The sequence below is a fragment of the Apus apus genome, chromosome Z (assembly GCF_020740795.1).
Source record: "Apus apus isolate bApuApu2 chromosome Z, bApuApu2.pri.cur, whole genome shotgun sequence".
Lineage (NCBI taxonomy): Eukaryota > Metazoa > Chordata > Aves > Apodiformes > Apodidae > Apus > Apus apus.
The window spans coordinates 68,950,217-68,973,142 of NC_067312.1; the positions used below are offsets into that span (position 1 = coordinate 68,950,217).

The following is a 22,926-nucleotide window of genomic DNA, read 5'->3' on the forward strand; positions in this document are numbered from 1 at the left end:
CAGGCAAGTAGCCTCTCTCCAGTTCAGATATTTATAAATGCAGAGTGCTTCAGGAATTTGTCACCAGCAGCTTTTACTTCGGACCTGCATAATTTGCAGTTAACAATTGGTGCGGATCAGCTTCTGCTGACAGCTTAATTTCAAAGCAGGGTGACACCTCACAGTGGGCAGCTAAATAATTAAATTAGGGCTTTTATTTCAGCAAATTTAGAGCAGCAAATAGAAGTTTACAAGATTTATACACAGGCTGAGTTTGTTTTAATAGTATAGCCATGACCCAGAGCTCTGATGCCAGTTCCCTGTTGTTGCAGGTGAGAGTGGAATGTCTTAAAATTGCTTAAAGAATCACCAACAAAGGTATCAGGAAAAGGTGATTTTTAATATAGATCTATGAAAGTGCAACTGAACAGAATTTGATTGCAAGGTTCACTCTATTACTTTGTGGAAGGGACATGTAGGGGTTAGAAATGGATGGGAGTGACTTACACAGGGATCAAGTAAAAATTATTTATACAGGGATGGGTAGATTGAGTGAGGAACAGGCTGGAATGATTTGCATTGAAACCACGGGTAATAATGAGGAAAGCTTTCCTGTAGAGTCACTTGGTTCAGATCAGACCCTCATGCTTTCTGAACTCCTCAGAGAGGAGTCTGGGTGCAGCTGAACCCACTCCTGGCCCCAGACTAGGCCGATGGTTTACAACTAAGGAGTTTAAGTGTAGGAGTTTCAGTGTAGTGCTTTGACACACAATCATGGATTGTGTGGTTTGGTTATAGCAGTGTGGTTTGAAATAGCAGTAACTTAAGATCTATTAACACCATTATAATTAAGCATGCAATTAAATTATACCATTTTCTCTAACAATGTTTCTAAACTAAATTGTGCACAAACACACACAGACAGATACAGAGATTAACCTGTTAAGATGCTGAATTTTGGCACCTAATTTCACAAAATAAGTTGCATTGTACCCCTTCATTACCCCATGGAGTCAAATTATAACAGCCTAGTACAATTTGATTTCCCCCCCATGCCTTAGAGAAGTGGCAGCTACTTACTCTTTCAATCAGATGAGCCAGCTTCTCTCGTGTGACATGTGATGTGGGCTGCAGCTCAGTGTGATCTCAGGGAGCTCCAAAAGGCCTCCCTTTCAAGACCAATATTTATAAGTTGCCAGAATTATTTACCTTGGTCAGTATTTTTCTATGATGGCCACAATTTGGGTCAGGTAATTTTTGGCAACTTTCAGAGTGGGCAGGAGGGGTCTCATGTATATTCTGCCAACAGAGTTCCAGGTGGGGTCAGGAAGTGCCTGATCACGCCAAAACACTGTATTTGCAGTAGGACAAGAATGTACCCAGCTGTTTGAACTCACTGCTCCAGCAAGCAGGGCCTGAAAGTGCTGGACTGTCTCAGCCCACTGCATCTGCTGTAGAAACAAGACCAGTGTTGGGCCCATCACCCTTGTAACCAAAGCAAGAGCAGTGTTGGCTGGTGTTCACCTTGCAGCATGGCTCAGTGAGGTGAGGTCTGTGACACCACCTCTAGGCAGCTGCAGGGCATGTTTGCCTGCCCTTGTCCTCCCATCTGCCCTGGATCTGAGAGGCTGGCTGTGAAACACTGCATGTGAAACACTTGCCTTTCAGCAAGGCTCAAGCTGTATTTGGCTGTGCGCCGTTGAACCTACACTGCCACAGGTCTCCCTTCTTATCACTGAAGAACCTCCAGTGCTGAGGACAAGTCAAACTTTACTGTTCCTATTCGTGCCAGGCTCTGAGCTGGATATTGTCTGGATGGAAACTGACAGTTGTGAAGCAGCAAGGGAGAAAGAAACCCCACATCTGGGCAGAGGAGTCTGGAGGCTCCAGGGTACTTCTACACTGGGAACTGGATTTCTTCTTTCCTACTAAGACCATGTGTCTTCCTCCTTATGTCTGAGGGAAGAGCATCCTGGCAGGACACAGGCAGGTGAAGCAGGCAGATGCAAGAGACAGGAGATGCCTGGAGCTGTGAGCTTTGATCTCACTGGGAGATCAAAGCCAACCCTGGGATCAGATTATGAGTGCTGGGAAGAAGCTTGCTGCTGAGCCTGTTCCTGATGCCATGGCAACAAGCCATAAATTTCCTTGCAGCCCCCATCTCTCCAGTTGTAAAGTGGATTAGTGACAGAGATCTCCTTTCACAACACCCTTTAAGATATGATGATGAAGGATGATTAGCAGAGCCTGAGTCACAGGACTATAAATGTATGGTTTTATTGGTTGCACAGGACCACTAGAGCAAAACCTCCAGAGACAGACTGAGGATCCACATCTCCAAAGAGCTGTGACTTCTTCCAGGGACTCCCTCCATTAAAACTTTAATCTTATTTTAAAAACATAGGGGTGGAAAAGGGGTTTGGGGAGTGTGACTGTGCATGTGTATTGTGAATATTTTCCAAGCAAATTAGGTGGCCTGTGACAAGTTCCAATAATTGATTGGGCAACGGGAGAGAGAAGAGTGCCTAAATAAATGCACTTGGTAGAAGACATGACAATATGTCACCAAAGACCACAGCTTCTGATGTCTTATGAGCCCTTTAGTGCATGGTTTCTTTTGTCACTTTACTTAAGGGTTTCCTGGCATTTCTCTAATAAAGCCTTCTACCTCCTCATTCTCATTTCCACCCACTGGCTTCTCACTTCTCTCTTCCTGATGTCTCTTCACCTTCTCTTCTACAACTCCTAGGGGATTTTTGTTCATTTTTTTGTTGTTGTTGCTGGGTTGGGTTTTTGTGGCATTTTAAATGTCTGTAATAGCGTGAGTTTCCATGGAGTCAAGAAGCAGCTGCAGTCACTGATGTTAGAGAGATTCAGAGTGGAAGAAGAACGAGTTCGAGCAGAAGTTGCAGGGAGGAGACAGGGTTGTGCTGAGGTTTCAGTGAGTGTGGAGAGCTGGATTCTTCTTCAGGACAGAAGTCTCTGTTAGCAAAAGGGATAAACAGAGCTGGAGGTGGCAACACTGATGAGCAGCCACACAGGGAGCTTGGTGGGAGAAAAAGCGTTAGAGTAGCATGTGAGTGAGAGCCCAGGAATTATGGGTTTGTGCTTGTAGGACTTTCTGGCAGCAATTTAGGGGGAGGTGTAAGTGGAAAAATTAAAACAGAAGCATTCAGAATTGAAGCTACTAAAGATTTAGATTCTTCAGCCAAGGCAAGTGTTGATTCAGGTGAGATGGAACTGGAAAAATTTAGGATCATGCTCTCTGTCCTCAGAATTTTTTAACAATATTTTCCTTTGTTTTTTATTGGTGTGCACGTTTAGTTTGTGTAAGGTCTTTCTCACTGGAGGTGAGATATGTTCAAATCTGATCCTCAGTTCCTTCTTCTTGGACTCTAAAGAGAGTAACAGGGAGTACAGCCTACCCTCAATCTCCAGCCTGAACTAGTCTCTCTCACAGTTAAATCCAGTTTACTGGCTCCTCCTGACACTCACAAACATTGATGAGAGCCAGGACAGGGACAAAAAGTCAGAAAGCCTTTCTAGAAGTAGCTTATTCTTCTTTAAAGCCTCCCGTGTGGATGAGTGGAAGAAGTGGCTTTATGTTAATGAAGTTAACCTCTCTCCATCCCTCCAGCTGTAAAGGCTGCAGGTCTTCTCACGTGGCTTGAACTGTTGACAGCTTTTCTCAGCACTTGCCAGGCTCTGGTCTGCAGTTTACTCCCAGGTTTTCTAGGCCAGAGCAGGCACAGTGAGATAAAACTCTTGCTCATTATCAGGTGTCATCACCTCCCATTGCCCCTGAGCATCCAGGTCTAGAAGAGGTACATGTGGTCCCATCCTCTGTGGCATTGTATCACAGACTGCAGCTGCACGACCCTGCAGAGCTTGGACCTTCCAACAGAGCCTTTCAGCAGCCATCTGTCTGCCTCTAAAAGCCTGACAACCATGTCCCTGCATTCCTGAGCTCTGGTCAGTGAGCTTAGCTGCTGTAGGTCACTGAGCAAATCCACTGAACGGATGGATTCCTGAGGTACTAGAACCATCAGGGGACTTGCCACCACTGCCTGGGCTCACTGGCATGGCAGCCTTTAAATCAGTTACAGCCAAACCTCTCCCAGAGCCTCCAGAGAGTACGTGGTATGTAATCAGTCTGCAAGGGCTGAGCTGCTGCTGCTCAATGCACTCTGCAAGTAGCTGGGATTTTCAGTCTGGCAGGAGAGCACCAGGGGATTGCAGGGATCAATACTCATCACCATCAGAGCATGATAAGGGTTTCAGCTGTGGTTTGTTCTGCTGCAGCCCTTGGGGCCTGGGCCTGGGCCAGCACATCCAGTGCTACCAAATATTGAGAAAATGCAGGTGCTGAAACTTATTTTTATTTTTTAGGAAAACACTGGACCACTTTTGTACCTGTGCTCTGCCTCGAGACTGAAATAACTTTGTAGAGCTCACAAGCTTTTTCTGAAACACCTTGGTGCTTGGTTTGTGCTTGACTTTCAGGATGCAGACCCTGGGCCAAGTTTCTGTGTTTGCATGGCTCTTGCATTTCCTCTAGGTACTGCAAAGGGCGGGGAAATAAACCTCACTGCATTCCCAGTGATTTGCACTGTGCATCAAAAAATGAAACTTAAAGCAAGCTGTGACAAAAACAAATAAATAAATAGAATTTGGCCAAGGAGCAGTAAATGAAACAAGATCCATTTCTGGCATACCTTGCTGTTTCACCAGGCTGGGGAGATACTTGCTGCCTTTTTTATTTGCATGTGCACTGGCTAATGTAGATGAGGAGTTCTGCTGGCTGTGGAAAACCATGGGTTTAAAGTACTAGCAGAGGGATAAAGGAAGTAAAGGAGCAGTGTCAGTGCTCTCTCCATTTCCCTTTGTTTTTAAACACAGACACTTCACAGGATAACCAGGGGGAAGATTGTCATGCCAGCAAAAGACAGGGGCCAGTCCTGCAGTCTGGAACCAGAGGAAGCCTGCAGTCTTTTCTTCTGTTTTGTTGGTGTTGTGTTTTTTTTGTTGTTGTTGTTATTTATTTTTTAACTTAGTACAGATAAGTTGTTATAACCTTGCTGGTGCCAGATCTTAAAATTGTATCACAGCTTTCCTAAGATGTTCTCCCTGGAGCTCCAGCTCTTGGTTACATTTAAATACATAGCAATCTCAGCTAATTTATAATTTCAATGACTTTTACTTACAGAGATACAGGAGGTAGAAAGCAAAAATATATGACCCTCAATAACCCCACACCAAAAGTCAATACTTATTTGTTCTAAGTTTTGGTGACACTTTCATCCTCCTTAGTGATGGGAAGGGTGAAAAGGGAGCCAGTTCAGACTTTTGGAATGTTTGGGTTTGTCATTTCTGCAAACCTGCTGTTCTGTCCCTTTGGTTTGTAGGTAGTACATGGAAGGGGATGATACTCATATGTGTTCATAGCAGCTGTAGCAGGTGTTGGTAACAATCACAGGGTGTCAGTAGAGGATGTGACAACTGCAGTATCATAGAATAGAATAGTTTTGTTTGGGAAATACCCTTAAAATCATCAGCTAATCCAGCACTGCCAAGACCACCACTGAATCATGTCCCTGGGCACCATGTCTGCACAGCTTCTATGTACCTCCAGGCATGGTGACCCAACCACTTCCCTGGGCAGCCTCTCTCAGTGTCTGACAACCGTTTTGGTGAAGAGTTTACCTTAATATTGAGCAAGGGATGCTCCACAGTCCTGGAAATGCTCCTGGATTCAGGCAAATGCTTCCTGCTGTACCATTTGTGGGTATGTGCTCCCAGAGATGCCAGCTGAACTGCAGCTGTGTGGAAATGTCATCCAGAGCAAAGCATTAGAATGTTTCCTAAAGGACCTGCCACTAGATCAGGATTTTAATTTTTCAACATCAAGGGGGTGAACAGTCAAAATCCAAAACGTACTTAACTCTAGATAGTCATGTGGAGTGTAGTATTATGCCTCATCACTATGCTGCTCTATCAGGTTCAGAGCCATCATGTTACCATTTTTTTGGACCAGATGTGGTAAAAATACATACATACATATTTTTTAAAACTTACAGTTGTGACAGTTGAGCCTTTGTCATAGTGAAAATTTCACAGGCATAATATAATGCAGTTTTCCATAAAACCTGTAGCTCACGGTTCTGTCCAGAGCCTGAATCACAAAAGTACTTTTGGGCACGTGATTATTGTTTCCAGCCCATTTCTGAGTCCATCTGGAGTCACTGAGTTAGGCACCTCTCTCAGTATTAAGGATCTGGTCTTCTGTGTTCTGCCTTTGGTGCTGGACTCTGCTGGAGGGAGCAGAGGCTTCTTCTGGGTAGTGACCGCAGGGTCTGGTCTCTCACCTTGCCCTGTGTCTCTTCCTTTCAGGTACCAAAAGGTTTTTAAAGCCCATTTGAATAATGTATGTATTTTTTTCCTCACAGGGGTGTTTGCATTTGGACTTTTTGCCACTGACATATTTGTAAACGCTGGCCAGGTTGTGACTGGGAACTTGGCTCCCTACTTCCTGACTGTGTGTAAGCCCAACTACACTGGAAACGACTGTCGGGCCCACCACCAGTTCATCAACAACGGCAACATCTGCACGGGGGATGTGGAGGTGATTGAAAAGGCAAGAAGATCCTTCCCATCCAAACATGCTGCTCTGAGCATCTACTCAGCTTTATATGCCACGGTGAGTGCCAGTGGTGACTGCTGGCTTGCATGAGAGGTTCCTGTGTGTGTGCATCTGGATGGAGCTATTTTTCTTAAAATGTTGTGGGTTTTTTTAAAGAAAAAATGAGTGTTGTTTTGGGAAGGGCTTTCTTCTTTATTTGTAGGGGAAACCCTCCTTCTCTCTCTGTTTCTCCAAATTCAATGCTCATTGCTCTTGAGGCACTGTATCATGTACAGGTATATCATGCTGCATGATGTTCTAATCTTGTCTTAGCTGCTGAATTTCTTGGGGGCCTTTCAGTAGCATTAAACCTCCTCTCCTCCCCAGCCCAAGAACATTAAAATGAAGCTCATGCTGAAATGGCTCCTGGATCACTAATACTTCTTTTGGTCACATGCCATGGGTTTTTCAGCATGTAGTATGCTAATTTTGCTATTTCAGTGGGAGGCTGAACTATGCTGGATTTTGCTCCTCCTGTTTGAGACCTGAATTCCCCATGCAAAGGACGTTGTTCTACATGTCAGGGCCAGAGTTTTGCTTTTATCAGGGAGCAGTGGGCCCTACTTGACATCTTGAGAAGGTGACTTCTGTACTGTCAGGAGGGAAATTGTCTTTAAAAATTTAGTGAAACAGACCTTAGTGGGACAGTCTAATGAAGGCTGCTCCTTTGTGTTCTCTGTCTAAAGTTTCTGTGATGTTTGAAAAGGGACCTGACAAGCTTACTCATAAAGTAGAAAATCTCGGTGCTTGTGCCATTAAGATCCAAGGACTTAACCTGGTTGTGATCTGATCTCAAAATAGCTTAACTTGTTTTGCATTTTTTTACAAATAGCTGGAGTCAAATGAGTGGCAGAGTCTTGTCTGTAGGTGATCAGGATTTGAGAAAAGCCTTAAGTTTATTAATGACAGGATATTTAGTGAATATTTTACCCTGATCTTGGTAGCAGATGAATAAACCAGCACATTATTACTATAAAATGAAACTGCTGTTTCAATATCCATCTGTTTGCACTAAATGTTGTGTGAATAATGACTGAGATATAAATCAATAACTCATTTCATCAGGATTTGATGGGAAATGTCTGGAAAGCCCGTAACATTTTGCTTTCATTACTTCTGAACAATAAGCAGCCATGTATGGACTACCATTCCACATAAACTCAACTTTGTTGTAGCAGCTGTTTTCACCATGGCATAGTCTTAGGTAGAAGCTCCAGGATCAGGCTTGGTCCTGGTTCTGCCTTAAGCTGGTTACATCAATTCGTGGACTTGCTCAACCTCCCTTGCTTCCTAGGAAGGTAAGTCTTCTACAAACAGTCTGATTTCTACAACTGAAAGGGAATAATGCTTTTTCTTCCTGAGGTTAAGTCCCTCATATTTCAGCATTTCTGAGCCCTGTTCTGTTGAGAGTACCTGTGATGGGCCCACACTTCTTCCTGCACAGGAGATGCCAGGTGGAGCCAGCACATGGAGCTATTCTTGAGCTGCATTGAGACATTTCTTCCTGAAGTCCAGTTTTAGCCCAGTTGTCTGCCTGGTGACACCCTCTAGCACTAAAGGTGTTGTCACTTGTCTTTTCTGTGCCTGTCAGCTGGGATTAATATGAACTTTGCACAGGAAAGGCAGCGTTCAGATCTAGCTTTGCCGAGTAATTCTTCTGTGCATGTTTTTTTTTTTGAGAAGTGTCTTGAAGATTCTAGTAGGAGTGGTAATATGGGCTGCTGAACATAAATCACAGGGTGTTTGATTAGGGATTGATTTGCATAAAGTTGGAGACCTGAGCCACGGAGCAAGAAGAATAAAACAGATTGAACTTGAGGAGGCAGGAGAATGGAGTCAGCACAGAAATCGTTTTTCATTTTATAAGTGTCAGCTGAGATCTGGGAGTCTCCTCCCATCACTGAACCTGGAGAATCCTCTGCAGGTGTCTCTGTACTCATTTATCCATTAGCCTGCTAGGGCTAGCATTCCCACTGTGGTTGGTTTGGCTTTGTGTTTTGTGCTTTTATTTCTTGATAATCTGGATTCTGTATTTTGTTTACCTAACATATGGGAAAGAGGAAACAGCGAGCAGCCCTGGCTTCCATACTTACACTAAAATTAGAATGGCATCTAATGAAGTTTTGTCTCCCAGGAAGAGGTGCAGTCACTGTGCATAGTGTACACTGCTCTACACTTAACAAGATATGCATTCATTAACATTTCTGGAAAACAAAAATAAACAAACAAAGAAAAAAACCCAAAACAAAACAAAACAAAAACAAAAATACCATAATATCATATGTTGCATATGGGTACCCCAGTTACATCATCTTTAAAAACTGTTACTTTATGTATTTTTGAGAAAAGTCATGGAAAAACCAATGACAAGGACATCTAACAGGTGACAGTATGCAACCAGAACATGGAAAATTTCATTAGCACAGTTGGAGAACCTCTTATTGTAGAGGGAAGGGAGATATCCTCCTGTTTTCCTCAGGTGTGAAAGCAAGGCACATTGTTTTAGGGTCACAAAAGGGTCTCTGTGGTTGAAGTATATAAGTAATCACTCCCACTGATGATTTACTGGTGTTTTAGGATTCTTCAGCCAAGCTCTTACCTCACAGCATTCCAAGTAGTTCTTTCTGTCACCTCCATCTCACTTGAAGACTCAGCCTTGTCACACTGGATCACGACCTGGCATCATTTATACCTGGGTGCATTGCTTCTTGACTAGATTAGAGCAATACAGTACACCTGGACATGAAACTTCCAACATTTGGGGAACTCTGAGGAGCAGAGAACACTACAGCAAATCCTGTCTGCAACTCAGGTCACTGTGACCCCGCCAAACAGTTATTCCTTTTTTTCATTTACACCTACCAGACTAATCAAAATTCAAGGCCTTGGCACTTGGAGTGGCTGTACTGAGGATCCAGGAGATGCATCTTGTTCTGCAGAATCATCCTTGTCAAAGGCTGCTTCTCTCTTACCAGAGAAATCTCTGTGGCAAAGGTCTGTAAAGCTTGTAGGACGTGGCATTTTCCAGTATTGGTGTGAAACTGTGAACTTTCCAAGGAAAATAAACTATCACAAATCTCCCCACGCTCTGACTTCTCACACTCTGCCTTTCTCTTCATGGATACAACATACACTCTAAATATATATAAGCATACATTTACATATATATACATGTATGTATGTCCATTTTAAATTTGCAAACAAAATAGTCTCCTTGACTGTCTGTGCTTTTGCCTGTCTGAAAAAGAACTGCACACAGGATGAATGCTTCTATCACACATTGCACATTGCTAAATACACTGCTTGAGTGTACTGATAAGACCAGAGCAAAGAAGCTGGATAGATAATTTACATAGTTGAATCATAAGTAGTTTATTTTTTTTTTAATGTGATTTATTCTGTTTTCCTTTCCAGCCTCTCCTGGTTTTGACATTTAGAATTTTTTAAAATAAATTTACTCTGTAAATAGGATTGTGGGAAATTAAAAACAAAAACAAAACCCAAAAACTTGATATGTGTAGGAAATCAAATGTGACTTTCACTGAGATTTTGGGCTTTTACACAAGGCTTTGAAAATATGCTCTCAGTGAAAGAGCAAACACATTATGAGAATTGTAGAAAATACCTTGGCTTTGGGGACCAGGAGAATAAAGGCCAAACCACAGTGATGGGGAAGTCTGACCAGAATGGAGAAGCTTTCCCAGTTATTTTTGAGCTCAGTGTGTGACTCATGGATGAACTGGAACATACCTTCTGGGAAAACAGTTTGCCTTGTTTTAAACCCTCCTCATGAGCATTTAACAGATTTCCTTTGGCAATCTGTTTGCATGGTTAGTTCCCCTCATTGCCAAAATTGTTCTCTTTACTACACATTTATGTTTTCATGCTGAGACACGTGAAACTTCAGATAAATTAGATGCTTCCCATCTCCCATGCAGATAACCTGAAGACCCACTTTCATCTCAGACCTGTAAGAACACAAGCACGTGTGGGTTGTTCTCTGTAGCTGGTGTTTGCAGCTGTGGCAGCAGGACTGCATTCTTCCTTCAAGGAGGTGATGCTTCTCCTTTGCATGCTGTGGTGCTTTCGTGGGGAAGAGGAAAGCAATCCAGCTCCCTGTTGCTTCTTTGAATTGGCATCTGCTAAAAGAACCAAATGGGGTGGAAGGGTGGATGGCAGTTATTCACACAGTGGCACTGATGGTTTTTCCTGTTGTTTCCAAAGAAGAACCCCTAAGGTGAGCTTTGGTGACGGTGAGGTCACCGGCAGGCCCAGGGCAGGATTGCTGCCTGGGGCTCAGCTGGGACTGCTGAGTCCAGCCCTAAGATGCAGTCAGGAAAAGCAGAGCAGGCAGGAATGTCTGGAGTAGCTTAATCCCCTTCCCAGTGCTGTTATGCACCACAGTGTTCCAGTTCATAAACTGAATTCACCTTTAAATAATGTGCTCAGCAGCATGTTGAAGAGCAGAAGATTTCACTGCCCTGGACAGAGATGTGGCAAATTCAGCTGTTAGAAGTCTGGTACTGCTGTTTCTTGGCAGGTGAAGTTATAGTTTAGCCTTGGTGCAGGCCTGGAGGCAGTCAGATCTGCCTTCCCTGGTCAGCTTTTCAGGCCTATCCCTTTCCCTCCAAGGAGGTGTTGCTGCATCCCCTCCCTTCTCCTAGAGCTACATGTTAGCTTTAGGACAAACATCTGTAACACCACCCAGTGAGGAGAAGCCAGCTGTAGGGACATTTGATGGCCAAGTCAGGGAAAAGATACACAGACAGGGAGAAAGTATGAGTAAAAAAATATGATACAGCAGAATAAAGGAATGTATGAAAGGCAATGAACAGAGTGACCCTGAGAATACATAAAATTTCTGCTTCTTGATCCCAAAGCTATGTGCCAGACCACAGTGACCTCTGTATACCTGCCTCATAAAGAAAGGGAGAGGCATTAAAATACAGTTAAATAATTGCCCATGGTTGCCAAATAGATCATGGAGTGTGAAGGAAGCTGTGCTGGCAACTGCAGTTGGAAGCACCGAGCCAAACCTCCTTCCTTTGGCACAGGCAAAGGAGAATCCCAAGGCAGCTTCACCACATCCAGGTCGTTGTGTTCTCAGCCAGAAATGGGTGCTGTGAGCCAGCACCATGGCTGTTTCTCACCCTGTGCATTTCTTTTAGCAGAAGCCAATTCTAACTCCTTAGCTGCCGCAGCAGCAGCAGAGAACAGCTTGGGGTGCCCAGCATCCTGCAGAGTCCTGTGTCCTTCCCCAGAAGTGAAGTCATCCCAGAAGAGGATGGGGTTTGTGACCTGCTGACTGCACAGTGACCCCAGCCATGGTGCTGTTGCAGGTGTGATTGAAACAAGGATCTTCTCTAGAGGCCTTTGTCCACAAGACTAACAGAACTGCATTTCCATGCCTGACAGCTAAAAAAGGGAATATTTTCTGCTCTCGTGATTTTACTTATTTTTACAACAAGATCACATATATTTTTATTTACAAATAAACTGACATCTTAGAATCCTAGAATCACAGAAGGGTTTGGGTTGGAAGAGCCCTTGAAGAGCATCAGGACATATAATGTTTCAAATATATCTTCCTGATTCTGTTTCATGTATGGGAGACAATGTGTCATCTGCAGACATTTCTGGCAAACGTATTTGATATATTTGTTTTGCTTATCCAAGCTTTGGGAATTATGAAGGCATCCATACTTCCTTGCTAAAAAGCACTTTATTGAATTGTTTTCCTCTCAGGCTTGGTTTGATTGATTTCTGTCATTTTGTGGCTCTGGAATTAATGATTGGCTGCTAACTGTGACTCACATGGTTTTACACTCTCTCTGTCAAAATGCATTTAAAATAAAAGATAAACTACCAAAACCACAGATGGTTCATTAAAAAAATATTCAGAGCACAATGAAACTACATACTCTGGAATTAAATTTTCAGGATCAGCTTTGTTTTGGAAGAAATCTCATATTCTGTGTTTCATTTCGTCTTGCAGAGAAAATGTCTGGAATGGTTTCTCTTAATGTTCTCTGTTTCTTAAACTTAACACTACTTAGGATACTGGAGCAGCTGGTTCATATGGATGCTGGGCACTCCGCCGTGTGCACCTCACAGTTTCTGCAGGAGTATGAACGTAAATTCCTAACTCTCTGTGCAGACACCTGTACACCCAGAGTGTGTGTTTGCCACAGATGAGCAAGTGACGCACAAGTTGGTAAAACTGAGCCTGTGTGTACCAGCTCAGAAAAAGTCCAGTGTGTAAATGCAGTTGATGGGATATTTGACATCCTGAAACAGCATTGAACAGTATCTAGTTTGTTCTTTTAAAAGTGTTCCCTGAATTACCTTTAACCTCTTCCTTCCTTTCCCAGTGCTTTCTTCAATGAATCCTGGGTTTTGCCACATCCTTGCTGATTTAGAATTCATCTGGGTGGAAAAAGATGCATGTCTGGCAGAGCCCCTTTTCATTTTCAGCTTACCTTTTGTTTCAGATGTACATCACAAGCACAATTAAGACAAAGAGTAGCAGGCTAGCCAAACCTGTGCTGTGTCTGGGAACCCTGTGTGCTGCCTTCCTCACCGGGCTCAATCGAGTTTCTGAGTACCGAAACCACTGTTCGGACGTGATCGCAGGCTTCGTCTTGGGCAGTGCTGTAGCTTTGTTTCTGGTAAGCCCACCAGTCCTTCTGCATTCCTTTAAAAAATAACTCAGTTTAGAAAAAAAAAAAAAAAAAAATTACTATTCTCTTGTGGCCTCTTGCAGCTGATTAATCCACTTGCTAAGAGCTAATTCTAACTGCATCTAATGAAAGGTATAATCAGAGAGAATCCTAATATGAAATCAGGTTGATACTAATTAATAAGGCTAATATGAGACATTTGCCCATTGCATATATTTCAATATTATTTTAATTACTAGTCATGCTCTTACTTGACCTGTCCTGGAAAATGCTGTAAAGATGGTGCAGATTTTAACTAATGTCGAAAGGGCTTGAGACCTCTTCTCTGAGTCCCTGTGTTGCAAAGTCTTAATGTCTGCCAGGTACTTGACAGCAGTGTAGGAGACATTGTCTGGCACTCTGAGCAGTGGTGCTGATTCCCCACTTTGTTTCTAGACCATGAAAGAAATGCACTAGGAAGGAAGGTCAGGACAAACCCCCTGGGAGACAAAACTTGCTCGCTTGGCAGCATTTGGGGTTGAGCTGAAGTGATTCACCATCTTATAGGATAACTGAAGTTATTAACAGTTATCAAAGGCCCTTCCATGGAATCTAAGAACAGCATCTCCAGTGTTCTTGACCAGGTGGTTTAGGTGTTTTTTCTAGTGAGGGATCTGTCACTGAGGATCTACCCATAGAGCAGTCATGGTGATTCTCACTGTTACCAAGAAACATGCCTTGTTCCATTTAACCAAAATATGCTTCAAAACTATCCACTGCAGAGCAACAGACACTTTATCCTGGTGATGAGAAGGTATTAGGTTTCAAAGATCCCTTAAATGTAGACTGTCCTGCCACTGATTTTTTTCCATTCTGTACTTAAAAAAACAACAACAACAAAAACCCAAACCAAACAAAAGAGCAAAAACCTTCATATATCCTTTATTCATGTGTTCCCTTTAAATAAAAAGATATCTGCAACTTCTGACCTAAATCTCCTTGGCTTTTATGTGAGTAGTTTGTCTTCTGATTCCCACTGGAAAAGGCAGTTTGAATCTGCAGCACAAGAGACAGTGACCCCCTGTATCTGGTGAGGACAGACTGTGCTCCCAGTGCCTGTTTCCAGGAGTGGCAGCCACGCTTTGCCCTGCAGACCTTCTGCCTCCCTGCTCGTGCCGCAAGCCCAGTTGTAGAATGGTGGAAGAGAGCTTCACCATGTGGAAGCAGCAAGTTCAGTTCTTCACAAGGGAAGGGCCTGTAGGTTCAACACTGGAGCAGCCATGCTGGAAGTCTGCAGGAATGGTGCTAAACAAGCTTGATGCTGTCCAGGTGTGAGGTAGATTCATTGTTCCAGTGAGTTTGGAAACAACAGCCAGGGTCTGGAGGGAATATTTAGCCAATAAAATGCACCACCGGGGTATCCGTGGCTCTGCGATGGTAAAACAGAGGTGGGAGTGTCTGCTGTATGAAGAACAAACAGGCTGAGAATGGTTCATCCCCTCAGACCAGAGGCCAGATGTACCCATTTACCAAGGTGGCCAGATGCTCCCGGCCACACCAGTAAACGCACGGCAGCCCAAGGCTGAGACAGATGATGCCATGAACCAAAACCCTGGTGAAGTTCTCAACAAAAAGTGGCAGCTGTGAGACCCTGGTGGTAATTCCTGTAAGTTTTTCCTGCGGACAGAACATGCTGACCTGACTTTATTATTTTTTCTCTGCACTACACAGGGGCTATGTGTTGTCCATAACTTTAAAGGCACTCATGGAGCTCCTTCTAAACCGAAGCCTGAAGACCCACGAGGAATGCCACTAATGGCTTTTCCAAGAGTGGAAAGTCCTCTGGAGACACTGAGTGCACAGGTACTGCAAATCCTCTCACCCAGACCATCACCAATGACATTTTCTATTATAGCAGAGAAAAAACTAGTGGTATGCATAACTACACAGGGAGCTGGTTTTACTCCTGCCATTAAACCAACTGAATAGAGTGAATTTGCATCCAGGAAGCTTGTTTTGAGCATACATCCAAAAGCTAAAGCAGTAGGATTTTACATGCCTCTGTATATTGTGTTAATAAATTTTTGCTTAGAAGAGCAGAAAACTGAGAGAAAAGTAAAGATAATTCAGTCTAATTACACTTTGGGATGCTTTTGGGATGTCTTACGGATTTATTGTAACAGTTGTAATCCTGAGGATAAACTATGCTGTCCAGAAAAACATTATAGAGATTAGGTTTTTATCCTTGTTACTGTACAGTGTCTCCTATAAGAAAAAGAAATCTTACACTGTTTTCTATCTCTAAGACATCAGAAGAGAAGTTGATAACATTCTTTCACGTTTTTTAAAAAATAGCCTAGCAGGATCATCATTATTGATGGTGTTTCTGTTAAACTACAGACTTCAAATGGCTTGTGTTGGTGTAACTGAATCATACCCAGTCCTTTCAACATAGGCAAATGTCACCTGCCAAGAATTTCTGGAAACAAGGAGAAACTCTGTAGTTCATCAGTTATCTGAAATGCCCTGATGTAATTTATTTGTCCTTTAAATAGTGCTTGCTGCATTAGATGGACCATCATTCCTGTGTACATAGTTTGTGACAAGATCATAGAATCATAGAATCATGGAATGGTTTGATTTGAAAGGGACCTTAAAGATCATTTGGTTCCAACCCTCTTGCATGGGCAGGGACACCTCGCAGTAGATCAGTAGTGACTTCTGTTAAATGTTCTGACAAATAAACTGAAAAGAGGAATTAAAAAAAAATGGAAAAGGCACTGTTTCTAATACTTGCAAATATTTTGCTGAACTGAAGAGTCAAGTTGGATTAGGCGAAGATCAGGCTTTAAACTGAATCTGCAGAACATTGTGCATTAACTGTTCCCTTGGCAGACTTGCAGTGCAGTAACTCAGTGCCAATGAGGTACCCACATTGCATCGTGGATGACTAAAGGGCTGGACAGGTGAGAATATACAGAGATTGTGAGAACAGTTTTTCTAGTCATCTGTTTATAGCTCCGGACTGTGAAGTGCAGGTAGGGACAAGGCCTTAATTCTTGATCTCTTCTCTAATCAACAAGGTCATCTCTGATTCAGGGATCAGCCTCTAAATGACCCTACATCTACCATGCAGGAGTAGATGAGGAAAAAGTGGTCTGAAGCTGTTACAGGCAAAACTTTGGGAGTGGCTGCTCATTACTGGTGCTTAGGACATGGGTGCTGCATTGCCCTGCTCTGTGCAGATTGCTGCTTCCATTCCCACTCTTGCTTTGCCCTGCAGCTACACAAACCCTGCAGATGCAGTATGGTCCAAGGACAACTTCAGGACACTGAAGTCCTGCTTCCTAGAAGGCTGAATCAACACTGTTTCCACCTAAAGAGAACTACTTGTGTTGTGGCATGTCTGTGGCTGCTGGTGTTGCAGCATAAGGAGCCCACCTCAGTTATGTCCTCTAGTGTCAAACTGCATGGGATCAACATGCACCCATCACATGAGGCCAAACCATGGTCTGCTGGGCTCTTCATGACTGAGGGCAGAACCACTGTGTTAGTTCTGTGACCGCATGAAGTACCGCAGCTGGTACTGACACATCCTCTGGACAGGACCCAGTCCAGGTTCAAGAATGGGAAAAGTGTCACCATGTTTTCCAAGCCTGGTGCTGGGTGCTGACAGCCCAGGAGCAGGGCTGGAATTCAGCCATTTCCACCATCAGCTCGGGCCAGGCAGCTGTCACGTTACTTTTGTCTCCTCATTTCAAAGCCCCACGTTAGCTGGGCAACAGGTTCACTAGTGATGGATTTTCTCATTCGTTTTACACACTAGGCAATGTAAATGCCAAAACCTATAAAAATGTTCATGTGTTTGTCTTTTCCTCTTTGCAGAATCACTCTGCCTCCATGACTGAAGTAACCTGAGGTGGAAGATTGGCCACAGAAGCTATTTTTTATTACCCTCCAGTACGATACTCTAAGACACACAGTTACTAAATGTCTAACTGTGATGACCAGTATTATGTTATGTCTAGTTAGAGGCTAATGTTTTGTACTTTTTTTGTATGAGGAAGTGACGTAGCTTGCCCTGATTTTTTTGTCAGCTTTAATATTATTATGCCAGAATTTAAAAGCAAAATGGAAAAAGAAAAAAAAAAAACCCACAACATTTTCTTGTTTAAAGTGTGCACTGAGGAACCACACCTATGGAATTGTTGATGTTGTTATGTGGTATTTGTACACAATTTTTTTTTTTTCATTTTTTAATTTATATATCTTGGGGAAAAAAAAAAATCACTTTTACCTTTTCTTACCATAAGAAGTGCTTCTACCAGTGGTTCAGATTCTGATCTGAGCAAGCTCAGCATTGATCTGAAGTAACTGCATTTAAGAGAACTGAGATTAAAATAGTGGTGATCAGGAATCTAACCCGATGATACCATCCATAAGGAAAAAAATACCCATCCTTGACTCAGTGAGCTGCTTAAGCATTCCTTGGCATATGGATGTCAGTTTGCCATCTGCATCCTTAAGCACCTCCCTGAGTCAAAGCCTGGTTGTTCTGGTGTGGGTGATTGTGCTAGTTAATCACAGAATGACTAAAACAGCGTACTCGGTTTGCAATATAGACAGGCTGGACATGGAAATTTATTAGTAGTAGCTGATAGCATGTGAGCTGACTATACCATCTCCCTAGAGATCCCACCACAACCCTCCTGTTGTCACCTCCCGAGGCCCAGCTGATGCTCCCAGTGGAACCTGGCTTCAGGAATCGACTATGGGGATATACAGCCACCACTGTGGAGCTGGGCTGTGCCTTCAGCGCCTCATGACTTCATCACCCATTCGCAGGGGAACAGGTCACGCTGCCCGTGGGGAAGGGACCACACTTCTCCAGCAGAGCAGCATCCCTTTGGCATTCGGACTGGGGTAACTGACAAGCCAGTTGTGCCCCCCAACAGTGTCATTTTCACTCGGGGGCGTTGGCAGCTCGAAAAGAAGAACCAAAACACTAACAGAGTCTGTAGTAGCAGTCTGCGTTTTTGTAAATTCTGCCGTATGGAATTTATATCAAAACTGCTATTGTACAGTTTAACAACTTTGTTTAAGGGGGAAAAAAAAGAAAAGAAAAAAAAAAAGACAATGGGGGTGGGGGGAAGAACAAAAAAGAGCCCATTTGTGATGGCTAAAACTGGGGCAAAGGCTTAATTATGTGACTTTTCACTGTTCCTAGGATTTTCCTGCATCTCATTCTTCTAGCATGGTGATAACTACTGTGTCTCCTTTAAAGAATGGAGCCTTTGTCTGTACTTTTACTGGAATGTTTACTTCACATTTTCATGTCCCTGGCTTTTTTTGTATATTTTTTTCCAAAACAGATGAAAAAAAAAAAAATTGTCAAAAAACAAAACTGTGTAGCCTGATCTCTTTCAGTGACACACAGAAAATCTGGGATGTCTGTTTGTCTCGTGGTGTTTCTTCCTGGTTGTTATTTTTTTCTGACCCACTGAAGTCTGCTTCAGCAGACGTCATCCGTGTAAGGATCATGCTCCATGCAGGATTTCTGTGACCATGAGGAGCCATCCATAGTGTTCTGGGTCTCTCACTACAGCTTTGACCCAAATTCCACAGGGAAAATTTCTGCTGATTTGCTTTGGCGGCGGAACCAGTCCTTGCTCTTGATAATGAGATGTTGGACACTCTGCTCAGTATGCCCAGCCAGCAGCTCCTAACTCCACTCATACTGCAGAGGGTCAGTGGGGGGTGAATTCCAAGACAACAGCTTTGCATCCTATTGCCCAGATTTTGCAGGTGTGGACCCTGGGCTGTGTTCCTCCCAAGTGTGCTGTTAGCATGGCTTGAGGCTTGTGTTCCTGGCCAGTACCTTCCACAGAACTGGCAATGGTGGTGTCCCCCTCTGCTTGTCCTCCAGCATGATGACACAGGCAGGTTTTCTGAAGGTGGAACACATGGTTCTGAGTTTCTTCCCCATCCTCCAGGCTGCAGAAGGATTTGAATCTCCGTTTTTCACTTCCTCCTTCCAGTTGCAGTGCAGCACAGTGAGAGGCACCTCTCTGCACTTTGAAATGAGTAAGTGAGCCCCACTCTCTTCTCAGACACAGGATGTGGGGGTGGAAGCACCCAGAGGTCTGCAGACAGATGCAGATCTTGTTTGCACACACTTGTCTGAAGGTGCCCTACTTCTGGATGATGGGTGAGATGTAGCTGGACCTACCACACATGGTCACAGTGTTTCCTCTTGGCTAGCTCTGTGTGTTTCCTGCCGTGTTAGATTTAGAGCACCTCCAGCCTTTTCCAGCTGACAGGTAAAGCCCTGCACAGGACAGCTAAACCTAACAGCAGATTTGCTTTTCCCAGGTGCCTTTCCCTTCAAGAGCAATGCATGTCCACCTCCTGCAACACGTGACTCAGTGAAAAAGCAGTCCTTTGGATCATAGAATCACAGAATGGTTTGGGTGGGAAGGAACTTTAACATGGGTAGGGACACCTCCCATTAGACTCGGTTGCTCAGAGCCCCATCCAACCTGCCCTTGAACACTTCCACAACTTCCCTGGGCATCCTGTGCTGCTGTCTCACCACCATCAGGAAAGAATTGCTTCCTAATGTCTAACCTAAATCTTCCCTCTTCCAGTTTGAACCATTCACCCTTGTCTTATCACTGCAAGCCCCTGTAAAAAGCCCCTCCCCAGCTCTCCTGTAGCCCCTTCAGGTACTGGAAGGTGCTATGAGTTCTCCCCACAGCCTTGCCTTCTCCAGGCTGAACTAGCCCAACTGTCTAAGCCTGTCTTCATAATTTCATGGATTCTTCATGGATTTTTACTATTCTTTTACTTCCTGTATTAAGATGCATAATTCTCTCTGTGTTGTGTGCAGTGGGCTTGGGCAGCTCACAATGGCTTATGTGGTCCAGCTGCATAAAATAAACCCATTACAGTGGCTAGCTTTTCATCATGGACCTACATAGATGGGCTGAGAACCCCCCATTGGGCACTGCTGGTGTCCCAAATCTGGTCCTTCAACTGGTGTGCAAAGAGCCAGTCATCACTCTGAGTGGAGAGACTGGTCGTTCTCTCTGGTCTGCAGAGCAGGCACTGGGCACTGAGCAGCAGGCAGCACGCCTGCTGGGAGACAGGTGGGGTCTTCTATCCAAGATAGCACCAAAGGAGAAACTGCAAGAAAATACATGATTGGTTAGTGATGATTTATTCACCACTCCTACTCAACATACACTGCTAAGCTTGTGCTCACAGCATTCAGGGAGGGTTACCAGGTAGCACTCTCATTACTCACAAAGGGGTGACTTTCAGCATTAAAATTCACTATGGTAACTAGAGGTTATATCTTCACCCTATCAGCTACCACTAAATTCTTTCTAACCTCGGTCAGTGTTGTGGATCCTGCATCTATACAATGGTTACATGTAAATGTGGTCTGGGGCATCCAGCTGTGCTGTCACAGATGAAGTGTTTTGACATGGTGATTATTTAGCAGTGATTCAAAACTTACTCCTCAAAAGACCGAATTTTGCAAGTACTTAATAATTAACCAATTTAAAGATTGCCAAGTGATTCAGTAGAATACGTTATAATTAAAACAGTGACTTAACTACAGATTTGAGAATTACAAAATTCACACTAGCTTACTGCAAGACATCCAAAACTAATTTACAGGTACAAACACAGACAGACATATTTTGGCTCAGTGAAATACAGACATCCACTCTCGTGAAGGCAAACATCAATTTCTCATGAAATTTAAAACCATGGGAAGGCAATTTGAAGAGGCTAGAACATAGCTAAAATTTCCCTCTTCAAGTATGGAGTAAGGAGTCACAACACATCAGCTCTTCTCAATGGGCCATAACTGAGTCCAGATGATACCCTGGCCCTCCAACAGCTCTGCTGGCAGACAGTCCTCTGGGAGCTAGTACCTGAGAGGTCTTCCAACCTTGGGGATTGGCTGGTCACAGCGCACCACAATCCAGGGGAGCTCAAAAGGTCTCCCTGGGAATTGCTGTGTACAGGGTCCAAAATAATGGACCATTTTGGCCCAGCTTGGATGGTGAAATACTCTGGTAGAATCATAGAATCATAAAGGTTGGAAGAGACCTTAAAGTTCACCAAGCTCTAAACCCCGTGCCCTGAGCAGGGAACCCCACCACTAGACCAGGTTGCACAAAATCTCATCCAGCCTGGCCCTAAAAGCCTCCAGGGATGGGGCATCAACAACCTCCCTGGGCAACCCATTCCAGTTCCTCATGACCCTCACAGTGAAGAATTTCTTCCTCATGTCTAACCTAAATCTCCCCTCTCTCAGTTTAAAACCATTACCCCTTGTTCTATCACTGTCTTCCCTGATGAAAAGCCCCTCCCCAGCTTTCCTGTAGCCCCTCCAAGTACTGGAAGATGCTATAAGGTCTCTCCTTGAGCCTTCTCTTCTCTTCTCCAGCCCCAAATCTCTCAGCCTGTTTTCACAGCAGAGCTGCTCCAGGCCTTTGATCATCTTGGAAGCCCTTCTCTGGACCCTCTCCAACAGATCTATATCTTTCTTGTGTTGGGGGCCCCAGAGCTGTACACAGTATTCCAGGTGGGGTCTCACCAGAGCAGAGTAGAGGGGCAGAATCCCCTCCCTGGCCCTGCTGGCCACACTTCTCTTGATGCAGCCCAGGACACAACTGGCTCCAGCACACACTGGTGGCTCATATCAAGCTTCTCATCTACTACCACCCCCAAGTCCTTCTCCTCAGCACTGGTCTCCAGCCATTCTTTCCCCATCCTGTGTTTGTGCCTGGGGTTGTGCCGACCCAAATACAGGACTTTGCACTTGGCCTTGTTGATCTTCATGAGGTTGGCACTGGCCCCACCTCTCCAGCCTGTCAAGCCCCCTCTGGATGGTCCCTTCCCTCTTGGGGATCAACCACACCACCCAGCTTGGTATCATCAGCAAACTTGCTGAGGATACACTCAATCCGACTGTCCATGTCTCCAGCAAAGATGTTGGACAGCACTGGTCCCAGTACTGACCCCTGAGGGACACCACTTGTCACCTGCCTCCATTTGGACATTGAGCCAGTGACCACAACTCTCTGGGTGTGCCCATCCAGCCAGTCTCTTATCCACTGAGTGGTTCATCTGTCAAATCCATGCCTTGTCAGTTTGGAGACCAGGATGTCATGTGGGACAGCGTCAAAGGCCTTGCACAAATCCAGGTAGATGACATCAGCTGCACTGCCACCATCCACCATCTCTGTGGCCTTGCTGTAGAAGTTCAACAGATTGGTCAGGCATGACTTGCCGTTAGTGAAGCCCTGTTGGCTGTCACCAGTCACCTCTTTGCCCCACATGAGAGACCACCCCCTTAACAGCTCCCGAAATAGTGCTAATTAACAATAGCTGCCACTAATCAGTTCTGAAATATGCTAATTAAATACGGTGTGGTCAAGCCCTAAATAGGTTAATTAGGATAAGTGGTTATTTGGAGCAGCTGGGTGGAGGAGTAATGAAGGGGGTTAATTAAGGGCAGAAGGTTAATTAGAAGGCTAATTAGGGTGAGATGTTAATTAGTAGGGGTTAATTAGGGGGTTAATGAGGGGT

The 22,926-nt window shown here is 44.1% G+C and overlaps 1 protein-coding gene across 3 annotated transcripts in view; it reads left to right on the forward strand.

The window, feature by feature from the left end:
* Positions 1–18,721, forward strand: part of PLPPR1 (phospholipid phosphatase related 1) — a 115,045-nt gene extending 96,324 nt beyond the window's left edge. Inside the window, exons 5-9 of one of the 3 annotated variants that reach the window (XM_051643354.1) lie at positions 6,426–6,676; positions 13,150–13,326; positions 15,049–15,180; positions 17,203–17,277; positions 18,008–18,721. In XM_051643354.1, coding sequence (XP_051499314.1) covers positions 6,426–6,676; positions 13,150–13,326; positions 15,049–15,180; positions 17,203–17,235 — 593 coding nt within the window. In that variant the 3' untranslated portion in view covers positions 17,236–17,277; positions 18,008–18,721. Of the gene's footprint in view, positions 1–6,425; positions 6,677–13,149; positions 13,327–15,048; positions 15,181–17,202 lie in introns of all 3 variants that reach the window. The other 2 variants (XM_051643353.1, XM_051643355.1) reach the window with 2 other exon arrangements.
* Positions 18,722–22,926: the final 4,205 nt, after the last annotated feature.